The sequence below is a fragment of the Panulirus ornatus genome, chromosome 64 (genome assembly GCF_036320965.1).
Source record: "Panulirus ornatus isolate Po-2019 chromosome 64, ASM3632096v1, whole genome shotgun sequence".
Lineage (NCBI taxonomy): Eukaryota > Metazoa > Arthropoda > Malacostraca > Decapoda > Palinuridae > Panulirus > Panulirus ornatus.
Genome location: NC_092287.1, coordinates 6,300,331 through 6,316,682, shown reverse-complemented (window position 1 = coordinate 6,316,682; position 16,352 = coordinate 6,300,331). Strand labels below are relative to the sequence as shown.

Genomic DNA, 16,352 nt, shown 5'->3' with positions numbered 1-16,352 from the left:
CCTTTTGTGATAAGGAATACGCGAGACATATTTTCTCCCCTATCCCCAGGGATTATAAGCAGTCGAGATAGAAGACGAGTTGAAATGGTTTGGACACATGGAGAGAATGAGAGTAAAGATTGACAAAGAGGATATACGTGTCAGAGGTGGAGGGAACAGGGAGAAGCAGAAGACGAAATTGCAGATAGAAGGATGGAGTGCAAAAGATATTAAGCAATTGGGACCTGAACATGCAGGAAGGTGCAACATGTGCAAGGAATATAGTGAATTGGAACCATGTATACTGGGATGGATGTGCATTTGAATAATTGAATTATTTTGGACAATACTTTCCTACATCAGTAAAGTAGTGCCAGGAACAGACTAAGAAATGGCACACTAAGAATATAATTATCTAGAAAGTTTTCTGTACAGTGTTAGCTCGATGGATATGGCATGAACATTTAGGTGGGCGACTGGCTTTCTCAGGATAGAATGGATTGGATCTGTGGTAAATGTCGGGCAACATGTTCTCTTGGCTGATCCAGAGAATAACGAGGCAGTCAAGGATAACCACACAATAGTCTGTGGGCTTTGTTGTAAACAATTGATTATGATTTTGGTGCATTATGCACATCTTAAGTGTTTATAAATTTCCTAAGAGGCAGGAAACACACATTTATGGAAAAAATGCCAAACCCATAAGTGCACTGCAAAAAAGTTCAAAATATGCTTGGCCTGAAAATATTTCAAATCTTGTTAATCCATGTACCATCCTTGTGTTAAAAAGTTAGAAGGTTGATGCAGCCCCCTTTTATAGTGGGTAAAACCTAATCATGTGTATGGTTCTGCCTAAAATCAACAGCCAGGAACATAGAACAAGTCTACTAAGTAGGGTTGGTGAACTGAAGGATAATGAATATATATAAATTCATACGCATTAAAGGAATATATTATAAAGAAATGTAGTCAAGTCAGGCATCCCCTAACACCAAATCTACAATATTAATTGCATATACTCAAACCTAGAACTGTTACTTTGTTCCATAAATCTTAAAGCAACCAGTCAACTGGAGATGCTTAAGTAGGTGACTGTACTAGATGCTATTCTGTGATGAAAAGTCTAATTATAAACTTTAGAAAAATTTTACTTTCTCATCTGTCCATAAAAAAAAGGGCAATAACAAACACTAAACATTTCATTAAGCTTTATTAATCATCTGTAATTACCTTCACCATTACATAAAAATTCACAATCATGTGTGCACCAAATCTCGGATATTCTTCAGCAATTTTAATGAAAAGGACAGGGCACTGCAAATGGACCAATGCCTAAATAGGAATAGATTAATGGTGAAAATAAGGCTTTTCAAAGTATCTCATGAAATTTTAACACTGGTCTAGTATAAAGTATCCATAGTATATGAAGTTTAATGAACTCTTCCTGAACTTCATTTTTAGACAATTTTACGGTTTAAAAATTTTAAGAAACATGTTAGTACCACAAAGTTCATATAATTGTAAAAGATAACAGACTTCCTTGAAACTAATTATAGTCAGTACACTCTGATAGGTCTATTTCATAAATATGTAAATGTGTGTATTAAAATGAAGCAATAAATATGTTCAATATAGTTTCATACTACACTCTAGTATTACAAAGTTATTACTATTCTTACTGAGGAAGAGCCACTGAATATTGGCAGGCAATGTATTAAAATTCTATAAACCAACAGCTGGAAATTAATTGCAACATATTTGAAACAAAAATCAATAATAATATCTAGGCAGCTACTTTTTTTTTTAGCTTGCTTCCTACTGTTTGAAAACAACTGTGGTCAGCACTGGACAAGTGGAAAATGGCTTGCCATCTAGAAATGCACATCAGTTGTATGTAAATATTTTAAATTTCTCAGATGTTATGATGCTGCAAGTACTACCAGCCATATCAGTGTTCTTACATGTTGCACTTTCATTTTTCCTATTCAGCACACCTCTGTTAGAGAAAATCTAATTTTTACTGCTTTAATAAACATCCACCTTTATATTCTATAAAAAAATTCTTAAACTAAGGCACAAGAATACAGATAGTGTACCATAACTAACCATATACAAGAAATCTTGAAAATCCTTACATATCTCCTGTGTCAAACATCAGCATTCCATTAAATAAGCACATTACAAAGAATAAATGTGTTAAACTGACTTTCAAACAGAGCCTTTAAAGAAAATATATTTACTAAAAGATAAGCTTATCTTTTTTTTTTTTTTTGGCAAAAACATTAAGAGATGCATTTCCTCCTACAACATGCAACCTATTAATCTAAGAAAAAAATCTGGAGAGGTGACTGGGTGTACATCAATTACTTCTACTATGGCTTGTGACAAATTATCTAAAACCAGGTATCAATTGCCTTGCTAACTTAATTCAAATGTACAGAAATATGCATGACCAAGCACCTTCCAACAGTATAATCTGATGCGTATATAAGGAAAGGCAGGGCCTTCCAAACCGTGTATAACTGGACATTTATCAATATATAGACACTTAGGATGTAAAGTACAACAATTTTGGATGGCAATTAAAGAAAAAATTAATTCTTACGAATAAACATAGCACCAATTCCCAAACACTATATAAAGACTTTATTAATACTACTTTAACTTCAACCTCACCTTAAGCTTAAGTAACTGAAGCGTTGTGTATATCACTATTGGTTATCAAGACCAAGTAACAAGCATAAGGTTTACTAACCTGTCACAGAAGAGAGCATGTAACTAATATGTATCAAGCCTTATGGTCACATTCATGAAATACAAAAGTTAATTGTTTTTAGTGGCTACATGTGCTGTCTTAGAAGAAAAAAAATCTTTGAACCATCAGGGCTAAAAGCCTCAAGTTATACATTATGAAAACAGTAGTTAAATGTATTCTCTTTTTATTATATATTCTTTTTATAAGATTTAGGGCATTCACAATATTAATCTCATTTAGTAAACTTTTGGAAAGCACTTTCTTATGAAGATTATTAGCATGAATATAAATAAATATCACCTATCACCTTGTCCTATTTCAAGTCTTGAAAGAATCCATGAATAAAATTTTGTCCCAATAAAATGTACGAAAATGTTTTTAATGAATACAATTATCAGTATTATTTAAGACAAGCCTGACACATTAGAAACATCAGACAAGCAACTGCTACTTTTGATTATTCTTTGCTTCTCTGACCAGTGGCCACCAATCATAATTTCATAATTAAGCTGGCAAATCATGAAATCAATATAAGGTTTTATCTAGTAATACATGATTAAAATAATGCAAGAAATTATGTGAATTTTATGATCGTTAAAGCTTATGTCAAATACAAAAATATCAAATGTTTAGAATATTGTCCACTAAAGGACAAAGTTGGCACGTGTATAACCTACAGATTACTTAAAAATATATTACTCGGAAACTTCATATTTTACACAACCTCAAGTACAGTATGAGTAATATAAAAAGTGCCAAATACTGCTCTAAATATGGATGGAAAAGAAATATATTTACTACATCAAAACATGTGGCAAGAAAAATAATTTGCTATCAATATCTCATCTAAGTAAAACTTTAAGATCAAGCTAATCTATCTGCACTGCATTAGTTACACAGCACTGCTACAAACTATAAAAACAATCCTGGACTGAAAAACACTACTTAAGGCCACACCATATAAATCTTAATTGAATAAAAAAAAAAAAAAAAAAAAGACATCAAAACATACATTCTTTTTTCCACATAATAAACATTCTCATACTATTTGTCACTTAAAATTATGGTATTTCTTGAAATACATTTAACTATAGTAAATTTTATCTGTAGGATCCAAATGCAGGTGCTCAAAACTCCATTACACTTTTTGTTATAAAAAGTGCAGCACAAGTATGAAAATAAACTGCTTCCATAATCTTCGAGTTTTCATCCATAGTTACAGAAGTGTGCAGGCCGAGTGTGTTACCTCATTCCAGGAATTGCATAATCACTTTCATTTTGTTGAACACTTACAGTTTCTTTTCAAAACAATCGGGGACTTTCTGCGTTATCTTGTTTCGCTTGAAATTTACCTCAAGCACACATTAATTCTCACTTGTTTATGTATTCAGCAGACTATCCCACAAAAGGTACAATAAGGCATGTAAATGCTTTCAAAATTCTTCTCAAAATATTCTAGAAACTTTGTGCAACTCATGAAACAAAAAGCAAAGAATATTGTACCTGAAGTAAAGTTTCAAAATAAATAAAACAAAGCTCACAAATGAAGGTAATGAATAATCACTTCACATTCTGCTGCTACATAAATTCTCATACTTTCTTCTTTTTCTTCTTACCCTTGGCCAGATCAGCCAATTTTGTTATCCTGCGTAGGCTACCTCTCCAGCTCCCTACTCGACCCAGCACACTTCGCCTTCCTCACTCATCATCATCATCCATGGCTGGAGCAATATCATACCACTGAGTCACCTTGTTTGCATCAAGAAGCCCACAGTCAAGGAGTACCTGAGTATACATCAAAGAAATGAGAGCAATTTTCAACAGCATCCCAATCAGACATGTATGACAATCAAATCATGGTTAATGTGATTATATCATGCAACCCTATGGCCCCTTGTAGGGGATTTCTGCAACTTTGAGGCTTCACAACATGGGAAAAGGGTGATGTAGGTTAATATGGGGCAAAGAGGACCTTGACAACACATCTGTTGGTAACATTATACCTTTCCCAAATGGGAATTCTTGCTCAGGATGTTACCACCTGCAGGTAGAATCTGCTAATACCATGTTAAAGAAAAAAAATTATGACATGTTTGATTGAGTAAGTAATGAAAGGGTGAGAGAGATGTGGGGAAATAAAAAGTGAGGTTGAGAGAGCAAAAGAGGGTGGGTTGAAATAGTTTGGAAATATGGAGAGAATGAGAGAGGAAAGATTGACAAAAAAGATATATGTGTCAGAGATGGAGGGAACAAGAAGAAGCGGGAGACCAAATTGGAGATGGAAGGATGGGGTGAAAAAGACAGCGATCGGGGTCTGAACGTACAGGAGGGTGAGAGGCATGCAAGTAATAGAGTGAACTGGAACGATGTGGTATACTGGGGTCAATGTGCTGTCAATGGACTGAACTGGGGCACGTGAAATGTCTGAGGTAAACCAAGTAAACTATGGGGCCTGGATGTGGATAGGGAGCTGTGGTTTTGGTCCATTACACATGACAGCTAGAGACTGACTATGAACAAATGTGGCCATTTTCTTGACGCTACCTTGCTAAAGCAGAGGGTAGTGATGCCATTTCCTGTGGGATGGATTGGTGCCGGAATGGATGAAGGCAAGTAAGTATGAATATGTACATGTATACACACACTCTTGCGAGCAATTATGAATATGTACATTGTGTATATATATATTTTTTTTTTGCTTTGTCGCTGTCTCCCGCGTTTGCGAGGTAGCGCAAGGAAACAGACAAAAGAAATGGCCCAACCCACCCCCATACACATGTATATACATACACGTCCACACACGCAAATATACATACCTACACAGCTTTCCATGGTTTACCCCTGACGCTTCACATGCCCTGATTCAATCCACTGACAGCACGTCATCCCCAGTATACCACATCGATCCAATTCACTCTATTCCTTGCCCTCCTTTCACCCTCCTGCATGTTCAGGCCCCAATCACACAAAATCTTTTTCACTCCACCTCCAATTTGGTCTCCCACTTCTCCTCGTTCCCTCCACCTCCGACACATATATCCTCTTGGTCAATCTTTCCTCACTCATTGTCTCATGTGCCCAAACCATTTCAAAACACCCTCTTCTACTCTCTCAACCACGCTCTTTTTATTACCACACATCTCTCTTACCCTTACGTTACTTACTCGATCACACCATCTCACACCACACATTGTCCTCAAACATCTCATTTCCAGCACATCCACCCTCCTGCGCACAACTCTATCCATAGCCCCGCCTTGCAACCATACAACATTGTTGGAACCACTATTCCTTCAAATACCCATTTTTGCTTTCCGAGATAATGTTCTCGACTTCCACACATTCTTCAAGGCTCCCAGGATTTTCGCCCCCTCCCCCACCCTATGATCCACTTCCGCTTCCATGTTCCATCCGCTGCCAGATCCACTCCCAGATATCTAAAACACTTTACTTCCTCCAGTTTTTCTCCATTTAAACTTACCTCCCAATTGACTTGACCCTCAACCCTACTGTACCTAATAACCTTGCTCTTATTCACAGTTACTCTTAACTTTCTTCTTTCACACACTTTACCAAACTCAGTCACCAGCTTCTGCAGTTTCTCACATGAATCAGCCACCAGCGCTGTATCATCAGCGAACAACAACTGACGCGCTTCCCAAGCTCTCTCATCCACAACAGACTTCATATTTGCCCCTCTTTCCAAAACTCTTGCATTCACCTCCCTAACAACCCCATCCATAAACAAATTAAATAACCATGGAGACATCACACACCCCTGCCGCAAACCTACATTCACCGAGAACCAATCACCTTCCTCTCTTCCTACACATACACACACATATATATATATATATATATATATATATATATATATATATATATATATATATATATATATATATCCTGGGGATAGGGGAGAAAGTACTCCCCACGTATTCCCTGCATGTCGTAGAAGGCGACTAAAAGGGAAGGGAGCGGGGGCTGGAAATCCTCCCCTCTCATTTTTTTTTTTTTTTTTTTTTTTAATTTTCCAAAAGATGGAGCAGAGAAGGGGGCCAGGTGAGGATATTCCCTCAAAGGTCCAGTCCTCTGTTCTTAACGCTACCTCGCTAATGCGGGAAATAGTGAATAGCATGAAAGAAATATATACATACATACATGTATGGCTATGTATGGGTGTATATGTATATCTGTATATACATGTACAAGTATGTATATACGTGTGTACAAGAGTGGATGGGTCTTTCTTCGTCTGTTTCCTGGCGCTACCTTGGTGATGTGGGAAACAGCAATCAATTGTTCTAATAACAATAATAATAAATTATCTTTGGGGATGGAGAGAAAGTATACTTCCGATGAATGCCCTGCATGTTGTAAAAGGCGACTAAAATGGGAGGGAGCGAGGGGCCGGAAATCCTTCCCTCCAGTTTTTGCTTTTCCAAAAGAAGGCACAGAGAAGAGGGCCAAGTGAGGATTTTCCCTCTCGGGTTCAGTCCTCTATTCTTAATGCTACCTCGCTAACGTGGGGAATGGTGAATATATATGAAAAAAAATAATACATACACACACACTAGGGGCTGGAAATGTTCCCCTTGCATTCAATTTCTAAAACAGGAAACATCAAAAGCCAGGTGGGAAGTGCTCATCCTCCTCAATGAAGGTTAAGGTTGGGGTGTCAATGTATGTGGATGTAACCAAAATGAGAAGAAAGGAGAGATAGGCAGTATGTTTGAGGAGACACACCTGGATGTTCTGGCTCTGAGTGAAACAAAGCTCAAGGTTAAGGGGAAGAATGGTTTGGAAATGTGTTAGGAGCACAGTGTGAGGACAAGAGCTAAGGAAGGAGTAGCAGTACTCCTGAAGCATGAGTTGTGGGAATGTGCAATAAAAAGTAAGGAAGCAAATTCTAGATTGATGGGTAAAACCAAGTGTATGACTTATGCCCCTGGCCATGAAAACAGAGATCACAAGAGGCAAGTGTTTAGGGGGTAGCCGGGTGATTGTGTCAGCAGTTTTGGTGCATGAGATCAGGTATATGTGATGGGTGACGACTTTAATGTAAAGGTAAGTAATGTGGCACATGAGGGTATATTTAGTTCACATGGGGTATTTAGCATTATGAATGAAAATGGTTAGGGGTTTGATAAGTTGTGCTGAAGAAAGATTGGCAACTGGAAATACCTGGTTTAAAAAGAGATACACATGTATATGTATGCGAGTAGGAGAGATGGTCAGTGTGCATCATCAGATTATATATCAAGAGGGATGTAAATATAATGAAAGGGGCAGCTGGTGGTATTCCTGATCTCTATCTTGTGGAAGTGAGGGTGAAGATTTGTAGTGATTTTCAAAAAGAGGAAACTGATAGAAATACTGGTGAGATTTAGCAAGCTTGCAGAGGAGACTTGTAAGAAGAAATATCAGGAGAGAGAGAGAGAGTATAATAGCAAAATGTGAGAGCAAATGAAGTGAAGTGGGTGGATGAGGTATGGCATGTTGGGGAGAGGGGAAGGTCTACAGTCTGTCGGGTTTGGAGGTTTCCGAGTTTGGGAGTGTGAAATAAGATTGTTTAAAAAGCAAGGCTACTATGTTTAGCACTTAAAAGAGAGAGGCTAATCAAGGCAAGAGTTTCAATGGAGAGAATTAGGAGGAAGTGAAGCGTTTTATATATGCTTCCTGCCCCCGAGAGTCCCTTGCATATTTATGAGGATCCTCAAGATCTCAAGCCACTAAATATTCACCAACTAGGATTACAGGTCATAAAATGCAGTGGTTATGTGTGTACATTTATGTGCTGAGAGTGCAAGGTAAACAAGTCACAAGTGCTTGGTGTCTATTATGGGAGATGAATTGTAGGCAGGAAGGTCTTTGGGATATGTTAAAACTGTTCAGAGTTTTCTAGGGATGGGCACTATCCAGGTCATAGATGGAAATGCATGACTTATTTGTCTGGAGAATCTTACTATGTATGTCTGATGGGGAGGAGTTTAGGGAAGTTGGATTGCTTCAGTGCACGTGTGTGTTTTGTCAATTATGTTTGATGGGGACGTGGGGATCTGCAAGAAAAGGTTACTTTAGTACGAGGTAGGGGTAAGCCCTTTATCTCCACCTGGAGGTTGGTCAGTTATGGAGAGTTTTGGATCAGAGGGCTCTAATGCTACTGCATAGACTTGAGTGTTGAGCATGCTGAGGTGGGACTGTAATGGAAGAATATGTTTCACTGTGTAACTGTTGAGCATTTGTGGTTCCCAGGCACCCAGTGATTGTTCAGATTGCATTGTTTTGTGTGGTTTGAAGTTTTGTTACATTTGCTTTAGAGAGGGGGGGGAAAACCTGACAGGTGAGGCAGTGTACAGTGTACCAGATGAATTATAAAGGATGTTAAGAAATTATTTTTGTCCAAATCTGACACCAGTTAGTGTTCAAAGGGCATTTAGTATGCTGTGTTTCTATGTTGATGTTTTTAGTTGGTGTTTTGTTCAGTGGCAATGACTGTCCATTCAAGGTGACTAGAGGGTGTAAGCTAGACATCTACAAAGATGCAGACTTTGTTCTGGAAGAGCCTTTGTTCCAACTATGTGATGTAGTGCTGAAAGTTTCTTGCTGCTATTGTTGTGTCAGGGTGTTGTGGTGTGATCATAAAATCTAAGTGAAAGAACTTTCGTGTTGTGGTTTGCCAGAAAATTAGAAAACTCACCTGTCCCATTTTTGGTGAGCGCTGTAGGAATAAAAGTCCTTTCTTGTTGATGATATTTACTTCTAAGGTACGCTGAGTCAATTCATTACTAGGAATAGCATACTCAAATCTCTCATCATACTTAGGGTTGCAGGAATCTTTGATCACATCAGTCTTGCGCTTACTGTCCTTTGAGCGATCAGGAAGGAGGTATAGTTTCACATATGGGTCTGGTAGTTCTCCATCTTCCTCAACTGGCAAGTTTCTGAATAAAGACAATAATTCATGTATTAATTTCTTCTTATGCCAATGTCAATGGGTTCAAAAAAAAAAAGTAATATGATATGTAATTAACACAGCTAGTCACTTAAGCTGAGGTATCACAGCAATCTCACACTTATGACCTCTGTGATGCTATGTGAAAATGGAAAGACCTATACACTAGATATTCTGTATTCTTGTTTACAGTTAAGCAACATGCAGAACCATTCCCATGAATCAGGTTTCTGTTTCTATAAATTGCTTTGAAAGATGTAACACCTACATCCTTAGTATCGTCCATTCTACCCTTAACTTCAACTAAGCCCATCTACTTCCCTTACAATCCTGCATTACTCCCCACACATCCATACCACCTCTATACTCCACCTTTAATTAAATCAATTTAAAACATGGATTCTTTATCTTCAAGAACAATCTCATTAAGGACCACCAAAAAACTTGTACTACATCAATTCTAGTGCTACAGAACTTACAACCTTTGCCATATTTTCTTGAAAGGCACTGGTGAACACAAGCATGCAGGGTGTAAAACAGAAGCAATATGGGACAGTAGTGCCTTACACATGCTAGCTGATATAGAAACCTCGCAGGGAACACGAGGTGCTATCATCGCTCTTCGTAACGAAGGATTACAAACATGTGGAATGAGTACAAAAAAAATATACATCCATACATCAATGCTGGCAACTTGCAAGGATTACAGGGCTGCCAACATGTTGCCCGAACAACTGGCACATCCTAAAACCTATCATCGCTGGTTTGCACTAATACTTTCTGGTGCTAGTGTACATAATCTCTGCAGCTTTGACTGCTATCAAGTTGCAATTCCAATTCTGCCATCCTGGAGTTTAAGTGCAAATAATGCCATTCCAAATGTGACCTATACACACCTTTTTATGTGCTCACTGTAAAACAAATTTTGATCATTTCCTATGTGAATCTAAACTACCAGATCACCATAATCTCCTACAAAAACAATCATCCTAAACAATTTCCACTACTCAATCTGATTATATATGCAACAATCTGTAGGGGTAACCCTGTAAGAGACATTCACAAAAACAAATGTGAGGTGGCAAATGTATAGTTACTAAACAGGTGTGAGCCATCTTGTGTATTCATATCAAATGCACTTTCATGTGGGAACATTTTACAGGAGCATTAGGCAGAAACAGTAGGTTGGAACATTAGGTAGGAGCTTCTGGAAACTGCATCAGAGTTGCCCTCTTAGGGGAAATGCACTAACGGCTAAGAAACAGCATTGGAATTCACAAGTTATGGAGAAACTTTAGTCGTGGCCACTCCCTTGAGGAAGTTCCCAAAGGTAACAGGTGTTAGACATGGATGGATGGATGCATGCACTTTAATGAAATCTGTTGCAATAAAACTTTACCAACTGTTCAAATAAAACGAAAAAAAATCTTTTTTTAATTTTATTTTGCTTTGTAGCTGTCTCCCGCGTTTGCGAGGTAGCGCAAGGAAACAGATGAAAGAAATGGCCCAACCCACCCCCATACACATGTATATACATACACGTCCACACACGCAAATATACATACCTATACATCTCAATGTACACATATATATACACATACAGACACATACATATATACCCATGCACACAATTCACACTGTCTGCCTTTATTCATTCCCATCGCCACCTCGCCGCACATGGAATACCATCCCCCTCCCACCTCATGTGTGCGAGGTAGCGCTAGGAAAAGACAACAAAGGCCCCATTCGTTCACACACAGTCTCTAGCTGTCATGCAATAATGCCCGAAACCACAGCTCCCTTTCCACATCCAGGCCCCAAACAACTTTCCATGGTTTACCCCATACGCTTCACATGCCCCGATTCAATCCACTGACAGCACGTCAACCCCGGTATACCACATCGATCCAATTCACTCTATTCCTTGCCCGCCTTTCCCCCTCCTGCATGTTCAGGCCCCGATCACTCAAAATCTTTTTCACTCCCATCTTTCCACCTCCAATTTGGTCTCCCACTTCTCCTCGTTCCCTCCACCTCCGACACATATATCCTCTTGGTTAATCTTTCCTCACTCATTCTCTCCACCACGCTCTTTTTATTTCCACACCTCTCTTACCCTTACATTACTTACTCGATCAAACAACCTCACACCACACATTGTCCTCAAACATCTCATTTCCAGCACATCCACCCTCCTGCGCACAACTCTATCCATAGCCCATGCCTCGCAACCACACAACATTGTTGGAACCACTATTCCTTCAAACATACCCATTTTTGCTTTCCGAGATAATGTTCTCGACTTCCACACATTCTTCAAGGCTCCCAGGATTTTCGCCCCCTCCCCCACCCTATGATCCACTTCCGCTTCCATGGTTCCATCCGCTGCCAGATCCACTCCCAGATATCTAAAACACTTTACTTCCTCCAGTTTTTCTCCATTCAAACTCACCTCCCAATTGACTTGACCCTCAACCCTACTGTACCTAATAACCTTGGTCTTATTCACATTTACTATTAACTTTCTTCTTTCACACACTTTACCAAACTCAGTCACCAGCTTCTGCAGTTTCTCACATGAATCAGCCACCAGCGCTGTATCATCAGCGAACAACAACTAACTCACTTCCCAAGCTCTCTCATCCACAACAGACTTCATACTTGCCCCTCTTTCCAAAACTCTTGCATTCACCTCCCTAACAACCCCATCCATATACAAATTAAACAACCATGGAGACATCTACAGGATTATAAACTTCAGTGGTAATTTCATAAGCATCTAATGATCACATTATTGTTGACTATAATGTGCTGGCAATAATCATAAATTTTCTATAGACAAATTCAGCTGTTCAATCCATTTTAAAATGATTACCATTCACTAACAAAAAGTTCAAATAAAATCAAGTGCAATTCTGCTTATCTAATTACTATATAACAAAAATTTACATACTTAATTTGGTGAACAACAGTAACCAGGTTATTACGAGGTCCATACTTGACGGTCAGCTCAATACGTCCTAAACCATGAACACCAGCCTCATTTGGAGATCTGAAATCAATAAACCGTCATGAAAATGTGGATTAGAATCAAACAACACAGAGACAGACAAAGGAAATCAAAGGGAATATATGAAATAGCCGAAATGATACTGCAGGGGTTTTGCAAAGAAAGAAATGTCTAATTCACTGACTGGAGATGGAAGGATGGAGTGAAAGATTTTGAGCAACTGGAGCCTGGACATACAGGAGGGTGAAAGGGATAGGGTGAACGGGAAAAATGTGGTATACTGGGGTTGCCTTGCTGTCAGTGAACTGAACCAGAGAATGTAAAGTGTTTGGGGTAAACCATAGAAAGGTGGTGTAGTTTTTATCACACATGACATCTAGAGAATGGATGTGAACAGATGTGGACTTTCCTCATCTACTCCTGGCACTACCTTGCTAACACACGAAGAGGAGGGAGGATGTGTAGGAAATTAAATGTTTGAGGACAATGCATGGCGCAAGGTGGTTTCATTACGTAATGAAAGGGTAGGAGAGATGTGTGGTAGAGAGAGCAGAAGAGGGTGTGGTGAAATGGCTTAAACATATGGAAAGTGAGTGGAAAAGGTTGACAAAGAGGATATAAGTGTATATGTATGTTTATGTCTGCACGTTGATATGTATATGTACATGGGCATTTGTGTGTGTGCATCAATGCATGGGCTGTTCTTTTTGTTTCCTGGCACTACTTCGCTGATGCAGAAAATGGCAATATATATACATATTTATCTATTTCATTTTATTATACTTTGTAGGTCTCCCGCGTTAGCAAGGTAGCACAAGGAAACAGACGAAAGAATGGCCCAGCCCACCCACATACACATGTATGTCCAAGCACGCACATATACATACCTATACAGTTCACCATATACATACATATACAGACATATACATATATACACATGTACATAATTCATACTTATTGCATTTATTCATTCCTGTCGCCAACCCGCCACACATGAAATGACACTCCCCTCCCCCCGCATGTGCGCGAGGTAGTGCTACGAAAAGACAAAGGCCACACTCGTTCACACTCAGTCTCTAGCTGTCATATATAATGCACCGAAACCACATCTCACTTTCCACATCCAGGCCCCACAAAATTTCCATGGTTTACCCCAGATGCTTCACATGCTCTGGTTCAATCCATTGATGGCACGTTGACCCCAGTAGACCACATTTCAATTCACACTATTCCTTGCATGCCTTTCACCCTCCTGCATGTTCAGGCCCCAATCGCTCATAATCTTTTTCACTCCATCCTTCCACCTCCAACTTGGTCTCCCACTTCTTGTTCCCTCCACTTCTGACACACGTCCTGTCATCTTTCCTCACGTCCTGTCATCTTTCCTCACTCATTCTCTCCATGTGACCAAATCATTTCAATACACCCTCTTCTGCTCTCTCAACCACACTCTTTTCATTACATCTCTCTTACCCTTTCATTACTTTCTCGATCAAACCACCTCACACCACATATTGTTCTCAAACATCTCGTTTCCAACACATCCAACATCCTCCACACAACCCCATCTATAGCCCACGCCTTGAAATCATATAACACTGTTGGAACCACTATTCCTTCAAACCTACCCATTTTTGCTTTCAGAGATAATGTTCTCGCCTTCCACACATTCTTCAACACTCCCAGAACCTTCGCCCCCTCCCACACCCTGCGACTCACTTCAGCTTCCATGGTTCCATCCGCTGCCATATCCACTCCCAGATATCTATAACACTTCACTTCCTCCAGTTTTTCTCCATTCAAACTTATCTTCCAATTGACTTGTCCCTCAACCCTACTGTACCTAATAACTCTTTCACACACTTTACCAAACTCAGTCACCAGCTTCTGCAATTTCTCACCTGAATCAGCCACCAGCACTATCATCAGTGAACAACAACCGACTCGCTTCCCAAGCCCTCTCATCCACAACAGACTGCATACTTGACCCTCTTTCCAAAACTCTTGCATTCATAATTAAACAACCATGGAGACATCACACACCCCTGCCACAAACCGACATTCACTGGGAACCAATCACTTTCCTCTCTTCCTACTCGTACACATGCCTTACATCCTCAATAAAAAAATTTCACTGCTTCTAACAACTTGCCTCCCACACCATATACTCTTAATACCATCCACAGAGCATCTCTATCAACTTTATCATATGCCGTCTCCAGATCCATAAATGCAAAATGCAAATCCATTTGTTTCTCTAAGTCTTTCTCATATACATTCTTCAAAGCAAACACCTGATCCACACATCCTCTACCACTTCTGAAACCACACTGCTCTTCCCCAATCTGATGCTCTGTACATGCCTTCACCCTCTCAATCAATACCCTCCCATATAATTTCCCAGGAATGCTCAACAAACTTATACTTCTGCAATTTGAACACTTACCTTTATCTCTTTTGCCTTTGTACAATGGCACTATGCAAGCATTCCGCCAATCCTCTGGCACCTCACCATGAGCTATACATGCACAATATCCTCACCAACCAGTCAACAACACAGTCACCCCCTTTTTTAATAAATTCCATTGCAATACCATCCAAACCCACCGCCTTCCTGGCTTTCATCTTCCCCAAAGCTTCCACTACCTCTTCTCTGTTTACCAAACCATTCTCCCTGACTCTCTCACTTCGCACACCACCTCGACCAAAACACCCTATATCTGCCACTCTAACACATTCAACAAGCATTCAAACTACTCACTCAATCTCACATCACTACTTATTACCTCTCTATTAGCCCCCTTCACTGGTTCCCATTCGTCCTCTTGTCTTGCGCACTTTATTTACCTCCTTCCAAAACATCTTTTTATTCTCCCTAAAATTTAATGATACTCTCTCACCCCAACTCTCATTTGCCCTTTTTCACCTCTTGCACCTTTCTCTTGACCTCCTGCCTCTTTCTTTTATACATCTCCCAGTCATTTGCACTATTTCCCTGCAATAATCGTCCAAATGCCTCTCCTCTCACTAATAATCTTACTTCATCCCACTGCTCCCTATCCTTTCTAATCTGCCCACCTCTTCACTTCTCATGCCACAAGCATCTTTTGCGAAAGCCATCACCGATTCCCGAAATACATCCCATTCCTCCCCCACTCCCCTTACATCATTTGCTCTCATCTTTTTCCATTCTGCACTCAGTCTCTCCTGATAATTCCTCACACAAGTCTCCTTCCCAAGCTCACATACTCTCCACTCTTCTCAAACCAACATTTTCTCTTCTTTTCTGAAAACCTCTACAAATCTTCACCTTTGCCTCCGCAAGATAATGATCAGACATATCTTCAGTTGCACCTCTCAGCACATGAACACCCAAAAGTCTTATCTTTCACACGCATATCAATTAACACGTAATCCAATAACGTTCTCTGGCCATCTCTCTGACTTGCATATGTATACTCATGTATTTCTCTTTTTAAACCAGGTATTTCCAATCACCAGTCCTTTTTCAGCACACAAATCTACAAGCTCCACCATTTCCACTTACAACACTGAACACCCCATGTACACCAATTATTCCCTCAACTACCACATTACTCACTTTTGCATTCAAATCAACCATCACTATAACCTTGTTTCGTGCATCAAAACTG

General features: G+C 39.4%; 1 protein-coding gene across 8 annotated transcripts in view; it reads right to left on the bottom strand.

The window, feature by feature from the left end:
* Positions 1–1,172: 1,172 nt before the first annotated feature.
* Esyt2 (extended synaptotagmin-like protein 2) overlaps positions 1,173–16,352 on the bottom strand; it is a 102,929-nt gene continuing 87,749 nt past the window's right edge. For all 8 annotated transcript variants that reach the window (XM_071657134.1, XM_071657142.1, XM_071657136.1 and 5 more), the window contains exons 16-18: positions 12,643–12,741; positions 9,435–9,678; positions 1,173–4,519 (exon numbers count right to left, since the gene is read on the bottom strand). In XM_071657134.1, coding sequence (XP_071513235.1) covers positions 4,433–4,519; positions 9,435–9,678; positions 12,643–12,741 — 430 coding nt within the window. In that variant the 3' untranslated portion in view covers positions 1,173–4,432. The remainder of the gene's footprint in view (positions 4,520–9,434; positions 9,679–12,642; positions 12,742–16,352) is intronic.